At 40.4% G+C, this 25,166-nt stretch overlaps 2 protein-coding genes across 7 annotated transcripts in view; one reads left to right on the top strand and one right to left on the bottom strand.

Moving 5' to 3' along the window:
- Positions 1-11,255, top strand: part of P2RX3 (purinergic receptor P2X 3) — a 31,894-nt gene extending 20,639 nt beyond the window's left edge. The window contains exons 5-12 of the mRNA XM_007430251.3: positions 2,014-2,107; positions 3,281-3,358; positions 4,047-4,188; positions 4,808-4,944; positions 5,709-5,802; positions 7,832-7,897; positions 8,612-8,689; positions 11,130-11,255. Coding sequence (XP_007430313.2) covers positions 2,014-2,107; positions 3,281-3,358; positions 4,047-4,188; positions 4,808-4,944; positions 5,709-5,802; positions 7,832-7,897; positions 8,612-8,689; positions 11,130-11,255 — 815 coding nt within the window. The remainder of the gene's footprint in view (positions 1-2,013; positions 2,108-3,280; positions 3,359-4,046; positions 4,189-4,807; positions 4,945-5,708; positions 5,803-7,831; positions 7,898-8,611; positions 8,690-11,129) is intronic.
- Positions 11,256-16,968: 5,713 nt separating this feature from the next.
- SLC43A3 (solute carrier family 43 member 3) overlaps positions 16,969-25,166 on the bottom strand; it is a 36,585-nt gene continuing 28,387 nt past the window's right edge. For all 6 annotated transcript variants that reach the window (XM_025167943.2, XM_025167945.2, XM_025167944.2 and 3 more), the window contains exons 7-13: positions 23,974-24,113; positions 22,210-22,367; positions 21,062-21,244; positions 19,778-19,897; positions 19,494-19,680; positions 18,490-18,613; positions 16,969-18,046 (exon numbers count right to left, since the gene is read on the bottom strand). In XM_025167943.2, coding sequence (XP_025023711.1) covers positions 17,906-18,046; positions 18,490-18,613; positions 19,494-19,680; positions 19,778-19,897; positions 21,062-21,244; positions 22,210-22,367; positions 23,974-24,113 — 1,053 coding nt within the window. In that variant the 3' untranslated portion in view covers positions 16,969-17,905. The remainder of the gene's footprint in view (positions 18,047-18,489; positions 18,614-19,493; positions 19,681-19,777; positions 19,898-21,061; positions 21,245-22,209; positions 22,368-23,973; positions 24,114-25,166) is intronic.

Raw genomic sequence — 25,166 nt, 5'->3', positions numbered from 1 at the left:
TTTGTGTCTGACTATTGCAAGAATGCCACTGTTTCTTGATACAAGCGGGATGGTAGCAAAAGTGAATGCAAAAATTGCAGGAGGATTGGTTAAGTGTGCCTGAGAAAGTGTTTGGCAGAATCCTGACCAAAAGAGGACAAGAGGTGACAGTAAAATCTGGGAAGAGCAGTGCAGCTTTATGCTAGGCAAAGGGGATGCAGACCAGATTTTTGCACTTCAGCCTGTTACTGAGAAATATAAAAATGTGAGAAAGTTTACTGTGCATTTGTTCATTTAGAGAAAGCATAATAGGCTTGAATTATGGAATTGTTTTGCATAAATATACTGTTGGAGGTTGGCTGCTGAGTGTGATAAGCATGGTACAGTATATTATGGAAGAAAGTATGCATGAGAATAAATGCTCAGCAAATGGCTCACCACTGCGTAGGGAGTAAGACAAGGATGTATAATGTATTTATGGGTAAAAGTGCAAGGAATCCTTGTGGTGATATTAGAAGTAAGTTGTTGGGGATGTAAATATACATGTACTGTACTTTTGTATGTAGACAATGCCATGTTATTGTCTGAGAACCCAAATGATTTGCAATGAATGTTAGGTAGCCTATATGATGCAATGAGAAGCATGCATCTGAAAATTAATGTATTGTATTGAAGATCAAGAAAGTTGCATTTGACAGGAAAAAGGAATTGACTGTTCCTTTTTCAAATTCAAATACCAGTAGAAAGATAGTAGATAGCATGTAGTCTGTTAGCAAGAAATGAATATTTGTTGAAAGAATAAAAATTGACTGTGTACAGTATAAGATTGTTATATGAAAGTATGAAGCAGAAACATAAAAGTAAGTTGAATCCAGTGGGAATGGGGTACTAGCCATACTATGGTAAAACAAGAAGAGATAGGGTCAAGAATGAATGGGTGCTGAATAAATGTGGATCAAATATAAAATATTAGTGGCCAGTTTGAAGAAAGAAGTACTTTAGGGTAGTTTAGTCCTGTAGAGAGAATGAATGAGTATTGAATCACAAAAGGAATAAGAGTGAATGGGTAGAGGGGAAAAGAAAACTGTGAAAATTGTAGTTGGATGGAACTGATGAAATCCTCAAAAAGAGACAGAGAGAGGTAAAAAGTTTAAAGAACAAAACGTAATGTATGGACATGGAATAAGCAGGGATCATTTGCAAGGGTGCAAAGGTATAGAGAAATATAGTGAATGGGTATGTGTGAATGTAAATTAGATTAGCTATATTTCTTTTCCTCTTTCTTATCACGTCTTTAATTTTTTTTTGGCTTCCTATTTCATACACATTTTCTCTGCTTTGTATAATGTTGATAGGTATATTGTATGGGTATATTGTATTAACAGATTAAGAACATATACAGAGCTGTAAGATGGTTGCACTGGAACATAACCAGCAATGAAATAGCATCAAGATCATGCCAATTTGATATTTTTCAGCCAGCGAATAAAAATGATGCATCTGACCAATGGGAATTTGTAGGGGTATCCAGAGACTTTGAGAGTGTATCTTGCCCATCCTTTACTCTCTGATCCCTCTAGTAATTGCAGACTACTACTTCCACGTCCCTCTATGCATCTGGAAGGCACCTGATCAACAAAAGGCTGATATACAGAATTCCCTCCCAATCCAATTCTTTTTCTGCTTCAGATTGTCCCCTCCATTTTCTACTTCTCTGGCACAATTCATTTTCCAAAACATGGGTCATGCAATCATCATGTTGATCAGGCTTTATGTCTCTTGAAAGATAAATTGACAGGAATGTAAATTAAATTGTGCAGAAAAAAAATATGGCTTCCAGGCATCACTATTGACGGGTATATTATTCCACTTTTGCTGGGGTGCATTTTCTATAAAAATTACAAGTCTTTTCACTTCCACTGATGAGGCAAACTGAAGCAGAATTGCCCCCAGACAAGCTGTCAAAATGAATCCCAAGAGATGGGGTGAATTAGGCTTCTGGTGATTGAAATGATGCAGTTTTTCCTTTTGCAGGAATATTAACAGGCCGATGTGTCAATTACAATGCTACTTTTCGGACCTGTCAGATCCAGGGCTGGTGCCCAGCAGAAATGGACAATGTGGATGTGTAAGTGCTTATCTATACCAGCCCATGTTATTACACAGGAAGGGAACATGGGCCTCATTGTAGTTGGGAACATCGTCACAGAATGTCAAATTAGTTGACTGGAAATCAAGAGTTCCATTCTAGAAGGTTGGCTTATATGTTTTTATTAGATTACTTTTTTAATGGGACTTGGGTGATAATGGACTGTGCATATGGAAAGCCTTGGAGTGGACATCAGCCTCACTTTCACTAAGGGAATTTTCTTGGTATGTGACTTGGGCTAGTCCAAAGCTAATTGTGGAATGCAATACCTAGTTGTAATTGTTACATGGAGTTATCATGTATCATTGCTTTTTGTGCAAAAATGATTATTTTGCTTAAAGAGGATTTTTTAAATTTTTTATTTTGAAGGGCCTAGTATCTGTGTTGAGTTTTATGTAGGCCGTAATACAAACTTCAGATCCACATTCAGTGCACCGAGTTCTCTTTGGAAGAGAACTAAAAATCTGAGAACTGGGAACAGGAATCAAGTTCAGTATTGCTAAAGGTTCCCCCTTCTATTTTACTGTTGGATTTGTATGCCAGTCTATTGTCCCTCTTGCTCATCAGTAGGTACCATGGACCTCTGCAATGAAATCTCTGTATGCTCCTCACAAATTATTAATGCTGAGTTAGAAGAAGACAGGATAATGGAAGTTCAGAAAGTAAGGAAGTTTGAAGATCTGAAATGGGAGCCTCAGTAAAGTGGGTTAATTTTTTCTCTCCAAAAGGAGTATTAACCCTTTGTCTCCCAATCTGTATTAGGCCCACACATGACCCCTATTTCCACCCACTTTCACTCCATTCCCATTCCAGACAGGGACTCAGGCTCCTTTTATTTTCATAAAAGATGCTATTAGCTTCTCATCTGGTTTGGCCCTTAGAATCCTGCAAAACGAGCAGGCTGTTCTTTGTTTTCTATGGATATATATGTTGAGTAATATAGTATTACTGCTTCTACAACACCTTACTTGTGAACGCCTTACTTACTTTGGCAATCGTTACTTGATGCCTTCAATTCAAATCTTGCTTACAGTTTCTCCAGTTTGAAATAGGTTTCCAGAGGACAGAGAGCAATTCTTTAGTTTTTCTACCTGATTCTTTAATTCACTCCTAATTTCAATCTGATTTCAGTCAGTATTTTTCTCCCTGCAGACCTGTAATGCTAGAAGCTGAAAACTTCACTCTCTTCATTAAGAATAGTATTCGCTTTCCGCTGTTCAATTTTGAAAAGTGAGTAAGGTAACACCAACCCAAACCCACACTGCACCTTAGAATTTATTTTCCAATCAATATTAGGTGGACCTGGACTGAGAATCACTTCTCTAATGCAAAGATTTTGCCTGACCAATACAACCTGGTCTTGGGAGTTTCAGGAAGTCCCTTACAAAGACAGCATGGACAGGCACAGGTTGAAGTCTTTCAACAGTCCTGATAGACCATAAAATCAGTATGTAACACATGTTGACATATCTAATCTATTGTTAGGTAGTGGGCATGTGTGTATATGTTTATGTGTATGAGTGTAAAAGAGAGGGAAAGCAGTCACAAATTCCGTCCGATGCAGAATCCTAGTTGTTCACAGCAGTCTTCCCTGACCTGCTTCTCCACAAATGGGGTAGCCTACTATTAAGTAATTCCCATCAACATGTTACCTATGAAGTGGGTTGAGTGGACCAAAGGACAATTCATGCCCCCCCCTAGCAAATTTCTGACAACTGCTTGTACATTTTGATGGCTGTAGCTTTTAACTCTTGTATTATCTCTAATTAAGGCTAGATAAGGCTTTGAAAATCCCATAACCTAAAATGCATTATGCTAAGTTCAGAATTGTCATTCTCTGTCCTACCTCCTGACCAAAACGACCACTTTGGGGGTGGACATTTTGCTCTCGGGATAGTTTTCTTTGCTTCCTTCACAGGGGAAACCTCCTACCCAACATCACAACTGAAGATATCCAGAAATGCCACTTCCACCCTTTACAGCAACCCTTCTGTCCAATCCTGCGCCTTGGGGACATAGTAAAATTTGCTGGGCAAAACTTTACATCATTGGCAAGGACGGTGAGAGTGCCAGTTGCACAATGATCATACTGAAATACCAACCACCATTTGGGTTTTATTTGCCTAGAAATTTGTCTTCATATCCCCTGTTAGCCATAGAGATCTCTCAGGATTGTTGGGAAGTCATTGTCAGGCTGAAATTACAGGATGGCTGAAATTCTAAAATGCTGGGCTGATCTCCTTGGTAATCTAGAGATACAAATGTAATTAACAGTAAGATAAATAGTGAAATAGGAGAGCCATTGACCAAAATGAGGCCAAGAGAGCAGCACTGTGGCTAGAGATGGTAGACAAAACAGGATTATGTGGGAATCAATAGATAACCTTTTTGATACACAAGTGTATGTTGAGTTAATTGGTCTGGAATAATTACTGCTCATTCTTAGCCAGTCATTAATAGGAAGTAGAAACCCATATCTTACATGTGTGGAGAGGAAATATACCTTTTCTATTTGCCAGTGACTTTGATTGTTTGATCAAACAGCCAGTGGATTAGAAGGCGATTAATCAGTATGTTGTGCCTTTAGAAGCAGCTCTGATTTCTTCCTTCTGTTTAGTTGCTAGGATCTCCGTAGGCTGCATATTGAGTTTTCTCCTAAAGCTGTGCTTTTCTACACAGGGTGGGATAATAGGAATCAAGATTGGATGGGTGTGTGACCTGGATCATTCTTGGGAGCACTGCATTCCCAGCTATTCTTTCAGTCGGCTTGACAGCGTTTCAGAAAAGAGCAAAGTCTCTAGTGGATACAATTTCAGGCAAGTCCTGTAGAGAAACAACACTCCGAAATCCCCCTTTCCAGTGTTGATGAACTAAGATTTCTCCCTGCAGTTTGAGTATCCTTTGATTTACAAATATACTACCCTTTAGATTCCATCTACCTAAATGCTTTTCTTCTGTGTAGACCCACCAGAGCTATTTCTTACAAGGAGGCAATTGGGCAATTGGGCAGAGGCAATGACTACAATGAGTTGCGCAACACACAAGCCATCACTCTTCTACCCAGATGCAGAGAATGAATGGGAAGATGGGTTATTCAGGCCAAGACCATTTGCTTTTCCCATGCAGTCTTGGGACACCCCCACTGAAAAAAAACCATTGTAGGTGACCAGGGAAGTTTTTCCAACCTGAGAGTCGGTAGGGCCTCTACTCAACAGACTGTTCCTGGGCTAATGGACTAATGGACTATTTAGTGTACTTTGGGCCTGACAGTTTTTAATTAGCTCCCTTCTGATATACTAGTGGTTTTCTTGCAGCACAGTGAAGTATTCAGGCACCCAGTGTGCCTGTGGTCACTTGGCTAATATGACAGGAGGCTCCATCTTTCCTCCCAGATTCTTATGCCAACACCAGATATGTGCACCTCCCCAAACCATACTCACCTGTAAAACTTCCTCATTGTCATTCTGTTGCACGATAAATGTGCCCATGTAATTATATGTTTGCTCTCAGAATACATAGATCAGGTTTTTGTGTATATTTGTGTTTTTATACACACATGTCCCCTTTTCCTTGCCTGCAGGTACGCTAAGTATTACAAGCAAGAGAACGGCACAGAGTTCCGCACACTGATGAAGGCATATGGCATTCGCTTTGATGTTCTGGTATATGGAAATGTAAGTGGGGAAGGACTGTCAGCCTTCCCAGGTAGGCCAGACAGGAAACACAACCAGATGAGCTAATTCTACTTTATTGTAAGGCTACATTAACAGAATCTTGCAAGTCTGAAAGTGCAAATCTCCCACCATCTCCTTTACAACCTGAAAAGTTAGGATGGTCCCTTCTGAGCCTCTTTCTCCACCCATTGTGCAGCTGTGGGCTATGCCCTCTCTTATTTGACCATTCCCTAGGCAGCATTTTTTCACCCTGTTTCTGAAGGTCTTTCTCACATACCATTACAAGGACAAACCTGTGATCTTGGAGCACAGGGCTGTGGAAGTGTAGGGGGGAAGAATTCAAATATAAAAGAGGGAATTAGGAAATATCTGGAGAAGGAAGAAGGCTTGAATTACTCTTTTGCTTATGGAAAGGTATTGCGTCTTGGGTGCTCTAGACTCCAAATCATTAGAACCACATGTGGAGAATGTTGTAGAGTCACCCTCGCTGAGGCTGCCTCCTTCATCCTGTCTCCATGACTCATTAGTTGGTTCTGTCCTCCTCCTCCTCCATTAGAGTAAAAGTGTGAGGGCAGAGCCTCCTCAGTGCTCATAAGCTCCAGGACTGTGTAGATCTTCAAAGGAGCCCTTCAGCTGGACGGAAGTCCAAGTGAAACCTCCCATCAAAGTTTTTCCACGAAGCACCACCATGTTTCACTTCTACCCAGTGGAGCATGGCAGAGCTTCTTTTCACTCAGCAACAGCAGCTTTGTATATATGCGGGTGCCATTTCCATTGTAGCAGCCTCCTAAGTGAGATCGATATCCCCACTTCTAACAGGCGGAGTGAGCATCTCCCTTCCGCAAGCGCCTTTTGCCTCATCAAACCAGAGTGATGCACCTTAGCAAAGCAAAGCACCTCAGTGAGACAAATCACAATGATACATGTGTTTCATCATTAAGAATTTCACCAGGGCAATCAAGGTTCTAGATTGCACAGTGAGGACATTCTCCACTGTGAATGCAGAAGGTCACCTTCAAGTGGGCATGTAGGGCCAAGGATCCCATCCACAATCTCCCTTGATCATGGAAGGTCTGATTATCAGAGGAAGGCTTGAAGAATTTAATTTAAATGAAAAGTTTACAGTTTAGGTCCAGACTAAATTGGTGGAACGTAACTCCTATAGAAATCAATAGGACACATCTGTTATGATATAATTTCCAATTCCGCTGATTTCATTAAGAAATAAGTGCAGCTGAATTAGCTTGAATCCAAACTTATTTTCTGAAAAGAGTTATCTACTTTGCCATGACTCTGTTCCAGGAAAGATTCATGGTTTCATCCTTCGAGAAAGGGCTCTATTGCAACTGCAGTAAAGAGTTCCATGACAAAATCAGCCATCCAGGCTGGTGCTCCATATCATTGTCTTGCTAAAAAAGAAAAAAAGAAATTAGCTGTGGGTATCTGAAGCACAGGAGAAAGAAAAAACTGATTCTTTGCAGATGGTCAGTCACTGGACTTGTCTGTATTTTCAAATATAACAGCACTAGCTTGTTCTAGCTCCTTTACAAGCACCAGGGCCACGACACCTGCAGATGTGATGTTGTCATCTTGCAGTAGGACTCATTGACAATCTTTGTAAGAAGGTAGGTTTTCCAGGCTTCCAGTCTGATTAGCTGCAGGTTTAGAAGAAAGTGAATTGTTCCCTATCCCCACAAAACAATTCTGCCATTGTCAAAGGATAGATTATTAAGAAGTAATAGGAAATGAGTGCCCATAGAGTAAAAATGGCAATCTGGAAGGGTTTTAAGATCAGTATGTCAACCAGGATTGTGGCTATTCCGTGAGAGGATATAAAAGGAAGAGGTATTCCATGAATGGACAGAAAAACCATTTCACAAAAGACGGAAGAAGAGGCAGTACTGTATTCTGCCATGGCTGCTTACTCACATGTACAAACTGCCCCGTCACCCACACACACACCCCCCCAACTCCCATTCACTTAGGAGAACCGGTTTCTATCTGCTTACTCTGCCTTACCTTCCTTCAGGCTGGAAAATTTAATATCATACCAACACTAATCAACAGTGTGGCTGCCTTCACATCTGTCGGGGTGGTAAGTGTTTTGGTGTAACTCGTGGTTTTGTCCCTCTTCCATTACCTTTTTCTTTCATTTTTTACTCCATAAATTTGGATCAGAAAAGCCTATTGTCAGCTTCTGGCAAGCAAAAGCAATAGGGAACCATGTGATTCACTTAATGACTATGTGATTTGCTTAACGAGCACTGCAAAAAAGGTCATAAAATCGGGCTTAACAACTGCCCCTCTTAACAACAAATTTTCCAATCCCTATTGTGGTCTGGCGCGATATGGTTCATGGGGTCATGAAGAGTCGGACACGATTTAACGACTGAACAACAACATTGTGGTCGTTAAGCAAGGACTACCTGTAGATGTTAAGAAATTAATAGCAAATTTTGCAACTAACTTTTAAAAAATAGTTTACTATGCTTTGATCTGTCTGTCATGTTTCTCTTCTTCTTAAAATCTAAAAATGAATGAAAAAAGGCAAAATATAATTTTTTTTTAATGAACACATACCTCTTTTCTCCTGATAGTGCCATAAATTTTGTGCAGGGCATTAAAGAACACATTTTGGCAGAATCCTCATCATAACTGGATTTCTTCTTGGTTAGAAAGTATTCTGCATTTTAGGAAATTTAACATTTTACAATGTGAAAAATTGCATAATATCAGCATGTATGTCAGAGTTATGCCTTCCACTGTAGCAGTTGGGCTAACCATATTATCTGTTTTCTGCTCACCTCAGGGGACAGTCCTGTGTGACATCATTCTCCTCAATTTCCTGAAAGGTGCAGATCAGTATAAGGCCAAGAAATTTGAAGAGGTAATTCTATGCAAAACACACCATTAGGCTTGCTAGGGTGCCTCTGCAAACAAGAGGCAACATATGGCATGACATAGCCATTTCAGACTTGAAAAAAACTTCAGACTGAAATATGCACTTGGGGCTTTTGTTTGTTTGTTTGTTTGTTTATTCTGCTACTATAGAAGAAAGCAATTTGACATATTCCAGACACTTGGAACGAAAATCCCATTGATGCACAGCCATTATCCAAGCTGACTGGGGATTTCTGGCAGTCTCATAAAAAGTTTCTCTATATTCAGTAAAGAGCCCTGCCAAACATACAAACAAACATACAACAATTGAAGACCAAATATATGGCCTTTATTTATCTAGGAAAAAACTCTTCTATTCCTGTCTTCCCTTATCCCATACAGTCTCTTATCTAAAATTATGGTCCACGAGGAAACTATTTTCCTTTCTAATTAATTAATTTCTCTCTCTCTCCCTTTCCCTCTCATCATTTCCTGCTTTGGCCATCTCCCCTCCCTTCCCGTCAGATTCAGCTCTGATTAGGCATTTATGTATGCATGCCTGCTTTTTACCTTAACGGGTCTCCAAGCATCAGAACAAGAATAGCAATGAAAATGCTATTAGAAATAATAATTAAAACATTTCAATGATGTGCCAGGAGTACTGTAAATGTTGACAGGATAAAAACGACTAGACATTCTTTTTCATTTAACAGATATTTAACTGTGATTAAAATAAAGTTAAATATGATCATTATAGTTATCCCATGTATGAAATGATTTCTTCTTTAGTCACACTGGACATTTCAATTTGGCAGCACCTTTTGAGGGATTGCTGAGTTTTGCACCCGCTTCTGAGAGCCCCTCATTTGCAATCCACCGTGTTCCACAAAAGCAACCACATCTAAACAGAACACCTGCATTTGTATCCTTAATTCCAATTTCTGTAATAGTGAGGAAAAACAACGGAGCTGGATACTCCAGGGAGGTCTGCCGTTACTAGTCAAACCCAAAAAATCAAGAGGAGACGAGCTGCCTCACGCTTTGGAGCCCGGTGTCTCATTTTTCTTAACTTAGAGCAGGAATCCCTCACGTTTCGTGGTCTGGTGGGGACACATTCTTGGCAGAGCTGCTACAAGACTTTGCCCATTCACATATTATCTGCCCTGGGGGATAGAGCCCCTTAGAAAGGACAAGGTTAACAAAATACTACCTGCTAGCTACTCCCTATTATCTGTATTTGACTTTGCCCTTGCTTAACTTTGCAAAAGTGATACTGAAGACTGGTGCTTTTCCATAACTGTTCCTAAGCTTTTAAATTAAACTTTTAATAAAATATAAAAAGTCTCATGCGGCAGGAAACTAAGCAGGGGCCAGAGGAACTTTCAGATCTCAGGCAAGCAAAAATGCATTCAAAATATCAGACTTTCCAAAGTATTTACTGAAATATCATCCTTATGCTGAATTATTCAGTAGCTGAATTCTTATGGAGTTAGGAATCAGAGAGAACCAGAATCAAGAGAAAAATTACAGTCTTATACTCATTTATCTGGGAGTAAGTGCTACTCAAGTCAGCAAATCTCACATCGGATTAGACATGCAGGATTACACTGAATATATTAGCAGAACATCTTATTTTTTAAAGGAATCACATAGAAGGAAGCTTTCTTTTGTTGATTTGTTTAGCATAATAAAACATAATTTAAAAACAAAGGAAAATTAGTTTTGGTATATCTTTAAACAAGGAGATTTAGTTAGGTTAAGAAAAAATACATACCTAAAGCATTCCACACTATTACTATACTTCCTCCAAAGAATTTCAGATGACACAAGAAGAGTGCTTAGTTTATCATAATCTATTTTAGAGCAACTCTTCCCCTTCCCAAAGAATTTCAAAAACTGCTAAACCATTGATGGTTCAGAATTTGCTGAGAATTATATAAAATTATTCTGGCATAAGATAAAGTACAAAATCTGCATAACTTTTAAGAAATAAAAGTTACATAAATTATGCCCTTCCTTTCCTTAGGACAGAATTTGTGTCACCTTGGCTTCTTAAATCAACTTTCAGTAGTGGTTAGAATAGCCCTTCATAACTGGGTACCTCCTTGATGTGTTCAACTATCTCTCAAAATTCCCTGCCAACACAGAGTTGAGAAAATCAAAGTAGAAACTGGGAGAACCAGGTTAAAATCCCTATTTTGCCAAGTGGGGACCACTCTCCCTCATCCAAACCAACTCAAAGGAGACTTGGGAAGGAAAAAAAAAAGAGGAGTGGGAAAAGCGCATCTGCTATCCTGAGCACCGTGGAGGAAGGGTGAGGTATACAAGTCAGATAAGTCCAAATGTCAGGAAGATGTGTGGTGAGTACACAGTCCAGGTAAAATAAGGAGGGTAAAAATGCTCAGAATGGATCAGCATTAACAGGTCTTGATGTCCCTTCCTACCAGGTATCAGAGATGGTACTGCGTCCAGACATTCCCAGCAGCTCCATGTACCGAAGTGACCAGACTTTGGGAGGCCGCTGTGAGGAGAAGCAGTCAACTGATTCAGGGGCCTACTCAATTGGGCTCTAATAAATAGGAACTTTGAAGCAGACATGAATAAATTCTCTGTGCTGGTCACCTGCATGGACATTGCCCTGTGAAACAGTCTTCACTTGGAGTCTTCTTTTCACATCCTGTTGTTCAGGAAATGGCTTCATTTTTCCCCCTTATCCTATGCTTGTTTTCCTTCCCACTTAATCTTTTTCCTCATGTTCACCAGATGCCTATCATGTCTTAAGAAGCCAGAAGCCCATTCCTTCTCCAGACTTCTGGAAAACAGTGGGAAATGCCGTAACCTGTTATTAACCCATTTACTAAAAAGAGAATACTCTGAAATCTGACCAAAATATTAATACACGCTATGTATTAATTGAAGAAATTAATCCAGTAAGTTTCTAAACAGAGCTAATAAAACAGAAAAAAAGTGTACCTATCACCAAAAGTGTGTTGCCTCGCAAAGAAGAATCAGTGAGGCAACTGGGATGAGCTGCCACCACTTGTAATCACACACACACACACACACACACACACAATTACGGGGCAAATGGTCATCTTTGGTTACAGCAGATGACACACTGCCTTATAGAGGAGAAAAAAAGGCATATGAAAAAGAACTTTGAATTTTCCCTTGCCTTGCAAAGTGGCAGGCTGTAGGGAAAAATGATTACTATTTCTTGTAAATATTCAGGCAAAAACAAAAATATTTTGTTTTTGTTCCTTGGCTCTGTTGCTACAGACGCCCTAATTCCATGCAGGCTTCTCTGTTTGATTTACAAAGATAAAAGCAGGAGAAGGCAGAGTCCGGCATCTAAGTCTCAAAAGGGATACAGGAAGCTGCTTTCTAACATGTTCAATAATACTGAATACTGACTAGCAGTAACTTTCCAGTGTTTTCAGACAAGGGTCTTTTCTAGCTCCACCTGGAAATGGTATCACTGAACCTGACCTCCTTTTGCATGCAAACACTGAAGATCTGAATCTTCTCCCAAACAGCAGCCTGGACTCCTGCAACCATTACTGCTTCTGGCCCAGCTTCTCTAGCTTTCTCCCTAAGGGGTTCTTTTCTTCATGTGGCCTCAGACCCCTCACTCTACAGAACATGGTAGGGACTTTCCCATTGACCATGTCCACTGTGAATTTAGAAGGAGTGGGCTCTAGTGGAAAAACTTGTGTTCCAAGTGTCCTTCCAGCAGACTGGTCTACAGCACCAAGCATCCATTTTCAGCAAAGCAGGAATACAAAGTAATAGCAGAACACAGTGGATTCAGTCATTTCCAGAACTAGATCAGGCTGATTCAGATAGATTCAGGAGATGTTAGAACTGAAGCAGAAGTCCTATAAAAGAGACAGGATCTGAATTCTCGCAAAGGTTCATAAGTGATTTGAAAATCAGAAAGATGCATTCACACTGTATCTGCAAAAATCAACCCAATTTCCAGAATGGGGAAGGGAGGGAAGAAAGAAGGATGTAATTTTAGGGCTGACCGAATAAGTTTCTAATCAAAGAAATAGATTACTGGGTTTTTGCAATCATGGTGCTTGTGGAAGAAATGTCAAAATAATGTATCTCACGGTTGTTCCAGACTCTGTACTCTTTGCTAGCCTCTTTCAAAAGCAGAAAAGGTAAATTAAGCTTTGCTGGAATCTGTGGAATTTGGGTACTTGGGTAGAAAATGCTGGATTTTATTGCCTGCTTCTATCGCTGTTTGCTTCATACCTATCATTTACTTGCCTTTTATTGCATTTTTTCTTTCTATCGCTTCAAAGCAACATTTGTTAATTCCAGTATGAGTCAATAGGTTACACATAGGACATGATCAGCTTGCCCTAGCATCTAATAATAATCCCAATATTCTCCTGGGGGCAGGAACACTGGATGTTGTCTTCTTCCTTCCCCCAGCCTATCAGGAAGACAACCTCCATCCATCTTTTTCTGCTATGCATCAAAAGTAGTATTTTTTTTATTTAGGGTGGCTCAAGGAGCCTGTCTGGTTCACCAGCTGTGTTTCATTTCATGGCAGCCAAAGCCTTCCACTCTAATCGGCTCCTGTGCACTGTGGCAGGAACACCCCCCCCCCCCCCGGTCACTGGTTGCTGCCCTACAGGCCATTTTGTTCTGGGGTGCCTGGCCCCTTCTGAAGGGGCCTGGGCCGGTGAACCTTTTTTTTTTTTTAATGTATTTCTCAAGTGGATTGGTAAAAAGGTGAACTGTTTAAAAAAATCAGGTTAAATTTATTTTTAACAGGGCTTAGATGAAAGGTCTATCGATGGAAACCACATGTCTCCAAAAGCCCTTCCACAGAAATTAGTGCTTGCTTTCTCAGCTTAGGTGGGAAGGGTAAAGCAGCAGGGAATCTACCAGTTGTGGGCCATAGTAAGTATGGTCCAGAGAGTCCACCAGACTATCACTATGGTCTAAGCAAATGAAGTACAGACAGTCCTCTACTTATGAATATATTACATTCCAAGGGGCTGTTTGTAAATCTGTTTTGTCTGTCAGTCCAACCAAATACAAAACGCTCAGCCTCCCAACACACAACAGTGCTGCCAAGCATACCTATATGGCATGCTGTAAACTAACCCTTTCCTGCCTTCTGGGACCTTCTAGATTGGAGTTGTGGACAGGTTTGTTCATACTGGCAAAAGTTCGTAACTCAAAAGTTTGTAAATAGAGGACTGTCTGTAATTAAAATTTAGCTGGCTTCATTTCCAGACAGTTTATGCATGGGAGTCAAATAACTTAAGGCAGCAGGGTGGAAAAGTCCATTGATTTGCAAGTCAGGACCTGAATTTGTGCTCAAGGTTGAATTGAATTTAAGACAAAGCAGACTATTGTCCAAACTGCTAACTGGGATTTGATCTGAATCTGGTGGCCTAGGCATGCCCCTGATACAGAGGCTAAAGCTTGCACAAATGAAGCATGAATGACATTATTTGCAGAGGCATATTATGGAGGAGATACTAATCAGGGCCTGATCCCTTTTTAGATGATAAGCACTATCACATAATGTTATTGGTAGCAAAAACTAAAAACGAAGAAAGGCTAAATTTTTAGAAGATCACTGAATCTTGCACAATTTTGTCAATTTTATCCCCCCACTCCATCTCATGCAAGAGCATAAGCTTGTGATCTCATGTTTAATTTTTAAAAAATGGAGTGCTAGAGTATTATTCAGAGGTTTTGCAGATTCTGTGTCATTAACCCCTAAAAGAACACCTTTGTTTCCTATATTGGTGGTACACATATCTATGTTGTATCAGAATACATGAATCTGCTTTCAGTTTGCATATTAAAATTATATTAGTGAGTTGGCAGAAAACCTGTTAATTCGGAGAATGCCAATTCCAACTTAATTAGTAGTCACAATTTAGAAACAGGCACATCCACTGTGTTAACCAAACTATCTTTAAATTAAAACCAAAATCCAAAAACTGAGAAAAGCATATTTCATTACAACCCCAAATTAATTCTATAGCAACATTTAGGTATGCTTTGAAGAAACTGCCCGCATTGCTGAAGCTGTTACTTCATCAGTTTCTAGTCTGAAAAGTAACTCTTGTAATTACAGTTTATATAATATCAATTCCACAGAAGATAAGAGTTAGATGACATGATGCAAACTTCAGTTTAAGTGAATTTTGAATGCACAATAGGGTTGGTTTGTTTCCCTCAAGCAACCAGCATTTGAAGGCCTTATAAACATGCTTAACTAGAAAAAAAAACACTGGCTTGGGGTCACATAGAGGTCACCTAAATAAGGGGAAGATACAAACTTTTAACATCAAAAGCAGTATGAATTTCTATATCACACAATAAAATAAACTCAGATTGAGAATCCATCACGTCCTTTGATTCCCCCCTTTCCCTCCACACCAAACTTGGACTTTTTCTGTCGTGAATTTCAGCTCCTCATGCATGATCTATCCAGCACTGACAGATTCAAAGTAGGTTAAGAATTACAACGCATAAATTTTATTTTGAAAGAGATTGAAACCAGCTCTACAATGAAGCCAATTCAAATTGAAGTCCAGCATTTAAGCAAGACTCATATAATGGACAAACAGGAAAGTACCCAGAGATCTCAATCTTATGTTTATTCAGAATTAAGTCCCACATTACAATAGAACTTTTGGAAGGCTACAGATCCTTTGTATCTATGAATAAGCCTTATCTAAACATTTAGAAGATCCAACGAGGTGGTTGATATATTGTGTGACTAGTTTGATCCATCAGATTAAGGCATCATATCGTTTCGTTGGTTTTGGCTTAACGTCTTACATACACCCAGCTGTTGTGATTTACAGCTTAGTGCCAACTGTGCCTTATTCAACAAACCATGATTAAATAAACCTTGGCACTGTGTGATGGGTAAGCTTTGCTGAAGAGAAGAACTTCAGCCTTGGTTATTTAAAGATCTAGTGTAAGTGGGTAAATGGAGAGCATGCTTCTGGAAAACATGCAAGGGGCTTCTAGATGAGGTTTTCGTGCTGCAGTTGCTCTGCCTCATTCACAGAATGTTTACTTAGCATTAAGAGTACAATGTCTTCTAATTCTCTGTATTTCCCCTTCTGGTTTTCTAGAAGTGGAAAAACTAGACTAACTGCATTGTGCCTTTGTTTGCCTGTATAAGGAACAGTCCATCTGGAAGCAGTCCACTAGGTCAGCAGGGGCTTTTTCTGAGTCAGCTGTATCTCAGAGAAGGTCCTAAACAATTTCCTACCTCTGAGAGTTAACAAATGAAGAAAACAATTTTTTCTCAACTGCCATTCCTGTGAGAGAACTACAAGATAGCACATACAATGTTTTCAGCACACTCCGCTGCTACTTACATCCATCTTCTTGTACTAACTAGCTGTTCTCTCTTCCTCGGTCATAGATAATTGTGGAAACATTTCTAAGTCTCTACTTCTTGGAATGGAGTGTTTGATATCTCTCACCTCCTTCCAAAATAAAGGATGCTAGCAATTCCCCAAAGCATCAAAGAAAAAATGGCCACTGTTTTACTAGGTATTGGTTTCCAGCTAGGAAAAAAATTAAACTGGTAGAACTGTGGTTTCTATTAGGGAAACCCAAGAAGACAGAGAGGGTTTAGCCCTCTCTAAGATTATCCTAGGACTTGATCCCGTCAAAGGAATGAAAAGGCAGAACACAAGTACTGTAACAGAGCCTTGCTACACCACACTCCACTGGACCAACAATTGGGTCCCAACGGAAAGTAACTCCCACTTGCTTTTCCTTCTTCTTGACTGCACCAAACGTATTTGTAAATTGCTTTCAAGAGTGTTCTAGGATGTGGAGGGGTGGGGGTGGCAGGGAATCAACCTCTCCAGTCTTTACCTGAAGGGTGGACAATACACATTTCCATGCCTGTTCTTTCCCATGTAGAAGCCGCAAAATAAAAGAACTGAGTTTCCAGTAGTTGGCAAGCTAGCCAGATTGTAGATTGTGGTGTGGGAGCAACAAGATGTGCCCACCCTGTAGGAGTTTTCCAGCATGTGATAGGACTCACAGTCTAGGCTGACCCATCTAGGAGAGGGAGCAGGGCAGCTTTGGGATCCACTGACTGACTACACTGTGTTCGTTACTAGGACTTGGAAAAAGAGATTGACTGTGAAGTGTAAAGCCACACTGAGAATTAAATGTCTAGAGCAGTGTTGTCCAAACTTGGCCACTTTGAGTGGACTTCAACTCCCAGAATTCCCCAGCTAGCATGGCTGGCTGGGGAATTCTGGGAGTTGAAGTCCACTCATCTTAAAATGGCCAAGTTTGGACAACACTGGTCTAGAGACATGGGAAACAAAGCGAAGGCTGTGGGTTCCTAAGTCTGAACAATGAGATTTAACTTCTTTTGCTGTTCTGTCATAGAATATATCGCATTGACAGACTCTGTCTTTCCCCCCCCCCCTTTTTTTTTTAACATTGGATCTTTGCATTCCAATTATTTAAAACAAAAAACAAAGACTTCCAGAGCCTGTTTCTTGCCCTTATAGCTTTCATTGACAAAGCTGGCACTTGTTTCTAGGATATATTTTTCTTTTTTAAAAAATAAAATAAAATATTTTAATGGATTAATTTCTCCTCCTGCCCCTTCTGGGTTTTAAGCATTTATTTTTGTTGTTGTTGTTCTTCAAAGTTGGCATGTTAGAAACAAGCATTAAAAGTGTTCTGAATACTTAAAAACAAGAGAGTATAAAATTTTTCAATATATTGAAAAGTTTAAAGGAAGGTTAAAAATATTAACACTGTCGCATTAAAAAAATACAGTTTCTGATCCATTCAACATTTTAAGTGGAAAAAATTAAACTGGCTTCTGTACTAACATTTTATATAATCCACAAAAATAGATCTCTGTAAAAGAACAAAATACATAACAGTAAAATATATTCTAAATCCCCCCCCCCATGTTAGGAAAGCATAATATGGTTTTAATTCCTATAAAATGGTGCAGAGAGGGTTTGGTTGTTTAATTCTGGTTTTGAAACATGGGGTTAGTAATCCAGCCCAAATTTAGACACGGTTAAGCCCATTTGGTTTGAAGGACTCAAGAACACCTGATCATGTGGGACTGTGGCCTATCTTGCTGCTGTGAGACTCAGAGAGACAGCGCTTATTCTTATGCAGACCTTTGTAAGGGCCCCTTTTGTTAGGTGAGATTCCCAAAGTGTAAACTGGGATGGACTCAGATGGAAGACTCCAGGCCTGGCTTCCCAGCACCCGAGGTTCTTGCAGCCTGCTCCTTCTGTCGTCGCTTGCACTCCTGCCACACCATGAAAGGATTGACCAAAGCCAGAAGCATTAAAACTATGAAGGCAATATTAACCTGGAAGGAGAGATGGAGAAAGGATTAAAACAGCCAACCATCAACCAAAATGACTCCAAGGGACTAAGGGAATTTGGGTCACTTTGTCCTCAAACTAGCAAAGGGTATCTCTCAAGCAACTGATCCTGGATCCTGGGGGTGGGCTTGCCATGGAAGTTCACAGTGCTGGGGGTGGCTGGTGGCTTGAGGATGCTCTCCCTGTCTCTTAATTTTGTATATTTTTTTGTAAGATTTTTACTGTGCTTATGGCTTTTATTTGTGAGCCACCTAGAGTCCCTTATATAGTGAGATGGGCAGCATATAAATTTGATTTATGAATGAATGAATGAATGAATGAATGAATGAATGAATGAATGAATGAATGAATTCCAAACATCCCACTGCCTGGGGTGCTGCTGACATCCAGATAGGGAAAGTGACTCAATGGGATACAGAATACTTACATAAAAGGAATCCCCCTTTAGCGGGCCCTCGATGAGTGAAAAACAGGGAAATTGTAGAAGGGACACCACAGCTGACAGTCCCATCACCAGACCATAGAGTTTCCCAAAGTGTTCCAGGGGAAAGCTGTAAAATGAAATGGGGGTGGGGGGGAATTATGGGGGGGAAAACTGATCTTGGCATTTTTAAGTGACTTTTCCTTATTGTTTCCCTTACTGCAACTTGCCACTGCTCTTCACCTTTTTCTCAGCCTTCCTTTTGTAAGTACCTTTCTGCATCCCTTGTAGGATCGCGGAAGTGGGTAGAACATTTGTTTGCACCTATAGCAATGCTTCATGGCTCACTCACACAAAAGAATGATAAAGAGGGAAGGACTTTTGTGTATTCAGCAGATACAATATTTTAAAAAATCAACAGATTTAATTAATGGATTTCTCTGGGGAAAGGCCCAGATATGACTGAATCAGGAAGTATGCTTTCTTCCTTACTGATTCAACTCTTATTGGAAAATATAAATAACAGGAAATAATCTAGCCTCATGCCTGTTTCTACAGTAGGTTAGTCTAGGTATTGCTGTCACTTCTCCACTTTATTATTAGCGTGGCTTGTCTGTGTATCAGAAATTTGGAAAACCAGAAATGTGTCCAATAATGATTAGAAAGGTATTTTAGCAGAATTCTGAAAACCTAGAAATTTTTAATTGTGTTATGAACTTCAAAACTTTTTTCTAAAGCAGGAGGAGGTGGAGAATTCTAGCTGCAATGCACACAAGAAGAAATCTCAACATGCAACAACAGTTTATATTAGCTGTTTAAAACATGCAAAACTGGAAAAAGCCTATATGGCACTTCCAGTAGACAAGGATTGACTGACAACATTTTTCCTCATCAGAACCATAAATCCCCCGTGATGTCTTTTAGTCATGCTCAACAGTAGTCTTCCCCTCCTCTCCCCACTCCCTCCAAGTCTTCCTTCCCAATTTTTCCCAGGGAAACCCATCTCTTACGCAATAGCCAAGAAGGCAGCATTGCCTCCATAGAGGAAGGAGCGGCTCAGAACTTGCAGGATAAACGTGGCATACTGCACAGGCAGCACGGGAATGGAAGCACAGATGGAGAAGGCCAGGCACTGCAACACTGTAATGACCAGGGACAGCACACAGGAACGGAGGTCAGCAAGAGAATCTGGTATCCCTGCAATGAAGAGAGAGAATTCAGCCAGGGAGAACTCCTTGGCAGGAAGGTAATTATCTTATCTGGGAGGTAAATTCCCACACTTCAAAGGGCATACCTGAATTACTTCCTCCCTTCTTTTGCCTATGTTTGTGCCGGTCAAGAATAAGCCCATTCCAAGGGGCGCAGAGGACTCCACAGAGCTGCGTTAAGGCAAATGCATTGGTGTAGCTGCTCACTGTGGACAGAAGAAAATGAAGACAAAAGGTAGCCACAGTGTCATTCCAAAGAGAACTTCCCCAATGCAGTGGATCTTTCATTTCTATAGCTCACTGTAGGTGTTTAAAGGAGGCTAGAATGTATTCAAGTTTAGACTCTTTGGTCATCCAGCAGTTCTCAGAACCAAGAAAACTCTTTCTTCTTAGACATGGAACAAAATTTCTAGCAAGACTGATACCAAGAGAGGAACTTTCCCTCAGCTTGCAGACCAGTCCTATCTGACAGTCAGCAGCAGACTTCTGCCATCATTCATATCTGAGCTTTAAAATGACACAATTTCAATCTTATTTCAGCAGCCTAACTTCACTCAAAGACAGAGACAACCTTTCAGGGAAGCCTCAGACCATGTTTGATTACATCCTGACCCCATTGTCTTAGGAGAGAAGAACATTTTTGAGGAGAAATCACCTGCCTTCTGTGCAAGGGAAGGAAAAAAGGGGGCAACGTATGTATATAAAAGAAATAGGGCAGTGGAACATCTGATATGTTCCAGGAGAAAACTTTCTTTCTGGGACATAAGAGGTTCACACATTGTGCTAAGCCCCGATTATCTGAAGGCACCATTTGTTGGAGGAAAAATGGTTGGATTCCAGAACATATTAAGGAAAAACCAAACATATCATGGTTTAGTGAGATACAAGTACCCAGCAGCTGTGTACTTCTTATAACGCAGGAACATACAAGTTCCATCTGCTCAAAGACCAAACCAGGCTTTGTGTAGCAAATTAAGGACCAGACTTCAAAAAGGAACAGGGCCAAGATTTTAGGAGGTAAAATGTGTCTGTTGTGTTCTTATAATACCTCTCCCCAAATTCTTTTAAAAAGTAAAAAAAAAAAAAACTTGACAAAAACATTGCTGTAAGCTGATGGGACTCTGGCTCACACTTCCATGGTAAAGAAATGTCCTTTATCACTTTTTCTCTCCATATTTTCCAGTTTGCTGCCCCGATCAATATTTCTCCTAACTGTTCTTATTCATCTCCATAGTCTTCTTTTTTACTGCTTTCTTCTCACATATCCTAAATTCATTAGCCGTTATGTATCTTTTACTGTTCCCTCCTCTTCCCCAAAGAACGACCTGATGGCCCTTCCCTCCCCACAGTTCTTTGAGTTCCCTCAGTACCGAGGGTGGTGTCTTTATTTGCCAGTTTTGTCAACATGGGGTTGAGGGTGCCAATGAAGAGGTAATGGCGCAGTTGCATCACCGACAGCCATATCAAATGCCAGAAAAATAACCAGGAAAAAACGCATTTCCAGAAGGTTTTAACAGGTGGTTGCTTGGAGTCTGATCCAGTCTCAGCATCACCTAAAAAAAAAAAAGAAGTGGATATACTCTGGAGTTATGTCCAATCTGATCTTTCTATCACAAACCCAGAATGTGTTCACACAGAAGAGTAGTTGCTACTGCTCTTCCAGGATTAAAGACTTGTTTAATTATAAGTCACATGCATGTGGATTGAAGTTTTATTAATGCTTGAAAGAAAGTTTGGTTAAGTAGGGATGAGATAATTATTCCTGTTAACTTCAATCCAGACCTTCCCAAAAAAAGTATGTGAAACAGGTTCTAGAATATAGATGACATCAATCGTTGAACAACCTGTGCCTTTTGTAATAGTTGCTACAATGTATGAAGTCACAAAGAGCCCTTTTACTTTTCTACCAGCCTCTTGTTGGCTGGCAGGGTACAAAGCTGCTGGTTTCTTACTAGCAATTTGCAGCAGGGTCACTGGGAGGAAAAAGGAAACAGTATTTCGTAGTAACATGACATTAAATGTGATTAATATCTTGCTGGAACTTCAGGCAGTAGATCCCACATCCTGGGGAAACCATAAAAAGTGAAAAATTATGACATTTGAGCTCATTCTTCCTATCTGCTCACCCTTAAGAAATATTTGACTGCAATAGCCTAGAAGCACTTGGGTGCACATGGTTACTTGGGAGCTGACCATGTTCCACAATGCCTAACAGCTAAGACAATGGGTAATTCAAACCTGACTTCGTGTATGGAACTCTTAAGAGAGAGAATGAGGCAAAAGAAACAGAATAAAAGAAGCTGGCTACAAAAAGAGGGGCATCTCTCAGTCCTGGATGAATTGTGTAGTCCAGTGTTATATACCCAGTGTAATATACACCAAGGCTGACTCAAATGAGGTCTTACCATTACTTTGCAGAAGACCCTATAAATTCCACAGAAAGAATGGCCCAGGGATTCCAAACCGTATAATCCTGGCTAATATGAAGATCCACCAGTGAATCAGCCTCAGCCTCTACCTTTGTCAACTGTCTCTTTGATGGTAGCTTGTTCTCCTTTGAGTGCTGACTCAGGATGTAGATTATCTGAGTCTTGGGCTTCATCCACATCTGTGACTTTGGGGCAGCGTTGTTCCTCATATGTGCGGTACGAATGGGAAATCCCAGGACAGTTCAATCTGCAGATACAGGAAGTATGACACATAGTCTGCTCTTCCCTTCACTATGTGAACTTATTTCTACATACGTCTTGTGTACAGAACTAAAACAAATGTGACATATGCATAGAGAGAAGGTAAAGGATTTACAAGTAAGCTTTTATTAATTCTTGAAGCCATTGGACCATAGTATGAAAATGCAAAACTGAAATGAAATTAATCAGAGCCAATAAACATTCTATAACATTTAACACATTAAATGGATAATCAAATGCTAGGAAAAATGCTAGGAAGGAAAAAAAATGGATAATCAAACATACAAAGCAAAAGGCGGCAGAAAGCCTCAAGGAAACTGAAATTTGTACTTTCTGATACAAACCACGTTCAGTATCACATTTGGCTTAATAATCATTCTTTCTAGATCTTACCCCTTTCTTTTACTCTTTCTTTGCATTAGTACCTCTGAAATGGGAAGAAGAATTACTAACCAGGTCTTCTTGCTGATACTGACATCCACATTTATTTGGGAGTAAATCCGTTAAACCCCATTTAATGGGGTTAATGCCATGCCATAATGCCATGCCATAATGTGATTTATTTGGTTTTGGCACAGAATGATGAGTTAACTCACCTATTAGGGCTCAGCATAATGCACAAACTACATCAGTAGAGCCAGTCTACACCTGGCATGCAGATGAATCTAGCTGTAACCCCTTTTTGAAGAAGCAAAGCTACTGGGGTAATCAAGAATAGAAACAAGGCAAGAAGACCAGGGATACCTTTGCAAAGATTATTTGAAATTAGTGAGGGAAGAGAGCGTTTGGAAGCCCAGAACTGGCAAGTGAGTGGAGAGTTCAGCTCTTCATCCATGTTTCCCTCCTGAGTTTCACCCACAAGAAGTGGCTTCACCAATCCAAAGTGAACCTAGAGAATTATGAAATGTATTTTGGCCCATATTTTCAAGTAAACACGTAGAGGTCTAGCCTTCTAATGACACCTATCTGAACTGCAGGCACACCTAAGCAATAGATTCAAGTAAAGCAGGGAAGGGCAGATTAAATGACCTGAATAATTCCAGTGCAGGCTGCACGCTCTGCTGTTCGGTTCAGATGTTTCTGAAACTTTTGTAGCATCTGAGCCAGAGACCTGACGTAGCAGCCCAGGAATAGAAAAGCTTAGGATGAATAGGCAGGCACAAGGAAAGGTATGACTCTAAGATTGTTAACAGAACAATGTATGGATGCATCTTTTAACTTAAATAGCAGCTGGATGTTAAGAATAAACTCAATGGTGCAGCTTTTCTAGGCATCAATTTAGTTTTGCACACCAAACTGCTGTTAAAGCCACAGCGACAGTCAGATGAGAAGCACATCCCTAGACAAATCCTAGGATATGCTTTCACAGCGCATACCTAAAATAGCACTCAGAAAGAAGGATTGTCTTTATAGGAATAACTGACAGAATTTAAAGATCCCTAAAATATGTTATCTGGTGTTTCAGGCATCACAATAATAGCTAGAAAAAGGAAGAAGAAACTGGAGAAAAATGATAGGAAAATAAGGGGACTAGGATTTGGGGAAAGATACACAGAGGAGTCAGCTGCCAATCGGACAGAAGTGCTGCTTACCCATACGTGTAGCCTGGGGGCAGTGGATAAGGAATATGGTATCGGGGCATCAGGAAAAAGGTGCGAACTAAGTGCCAGACGCTGCAGGCAGACATGAAGAAGAACATGGCTCCCAGGGAGAGGCCTTTCTCATACAGGAGCTGTGGACAAACAATGCATTCCGAGATAAGCTGGCTGTATTTTAATGTTCCTACAGTGTGCTCCAATCCTTGATTTTCTGCAGGAGCGTAGCAAGGAAGATGGAAAGGCTTCAGTTCTCCCTCTCCACTTGCTGCTATCCTGACCATTAACAGGTCCCACTCAGCAGATGCGTGTGGCTTCTGAAACGGTTGGGCAACCTTTTGATGCCCACACTGAACATTCTTAAAGGGCCCATTGCCACAGTGAGAGGGGCAAGGACGCAAATAGGGCAAAGCTAGGGCATTGAAGTGGATGATGGTGGAGTTTCATGTGTTTTCCTGGGTGTTTGAGAGGTTCTCTTTCTTTTCACGTGCTTCCTAATTCAAAAGGGGAGAAAATGGCTGCTGAGCCCAAGAAAAAATGCAGTTTCTTTAAGGAGATATGCTAGCACCATTAATTGGCTGGGTACATACAGCAAGCTGGAGGAGGCTAAAATGAGGTTGAGTAGTTTAGGATTCAGCTTATTGTAGTCACCCAGCCACAGTTTTAGCCTGCTGTGGAAATCAGACCATCTGGGTATTTGTCTGGGTACAAGTGCAATGTGTATCCCCACTCCCCACGCTGACGTACAATTTTGAATTCAGATCTAAAGTGCAGCACATACCCACACTAAATCCTAGGCCTGGGTTTATAGAGCTAGGATTCACACAACATGCTGTACCCTCCTCCAGCTTGCTGTATGTACCCAGCCAATTAATGGTGCTAGCAGGCTGAGGATGATAGGGGCTATAGTCCAATGCAACATGTCACATAGCAGAGTTGCTTCTGGTCTCTCAGCCTTAGTTATTCATTCTGCTGGGAATTACCCAGCAATCCTAGTTCCTATTTTCTACGAGCAAAGCTCAACCACAAAAAAGCTTTTGAAAGCTGAGTCATGAATTGCAAGATGCAACAGGACAAAGAGTCCTCTCTCTCACTTCAAGCGCAACGTCCTGCTGAAATCGGGCTCACTCTGCTTTCAACAGCAATCCTCTCCTGGTCCCTCCAGAAATCTACCCTGAGAACAAGGACCA

Source organism: Python bivittatus, unplaced genomic scaffold (assembly GCF_059951505.1).
Source record: "Python bivittatus isolate LINGU-HERP-01145 unplaced genomic scaffold, Pbiv_v1 ctg000480_np1212, whole genome shotgun sequence".
NCBI classification, from domain to species: Eukaryota; Metazoa; Chordata; class Lepidosauria; order Squamata; family Pythonidae; genus Python; species Python bivittatus.
Note: the sequence above shows the minus strand (reverse complement) of the source record. Positions and strands in the feature narration are given on the sequence as shown.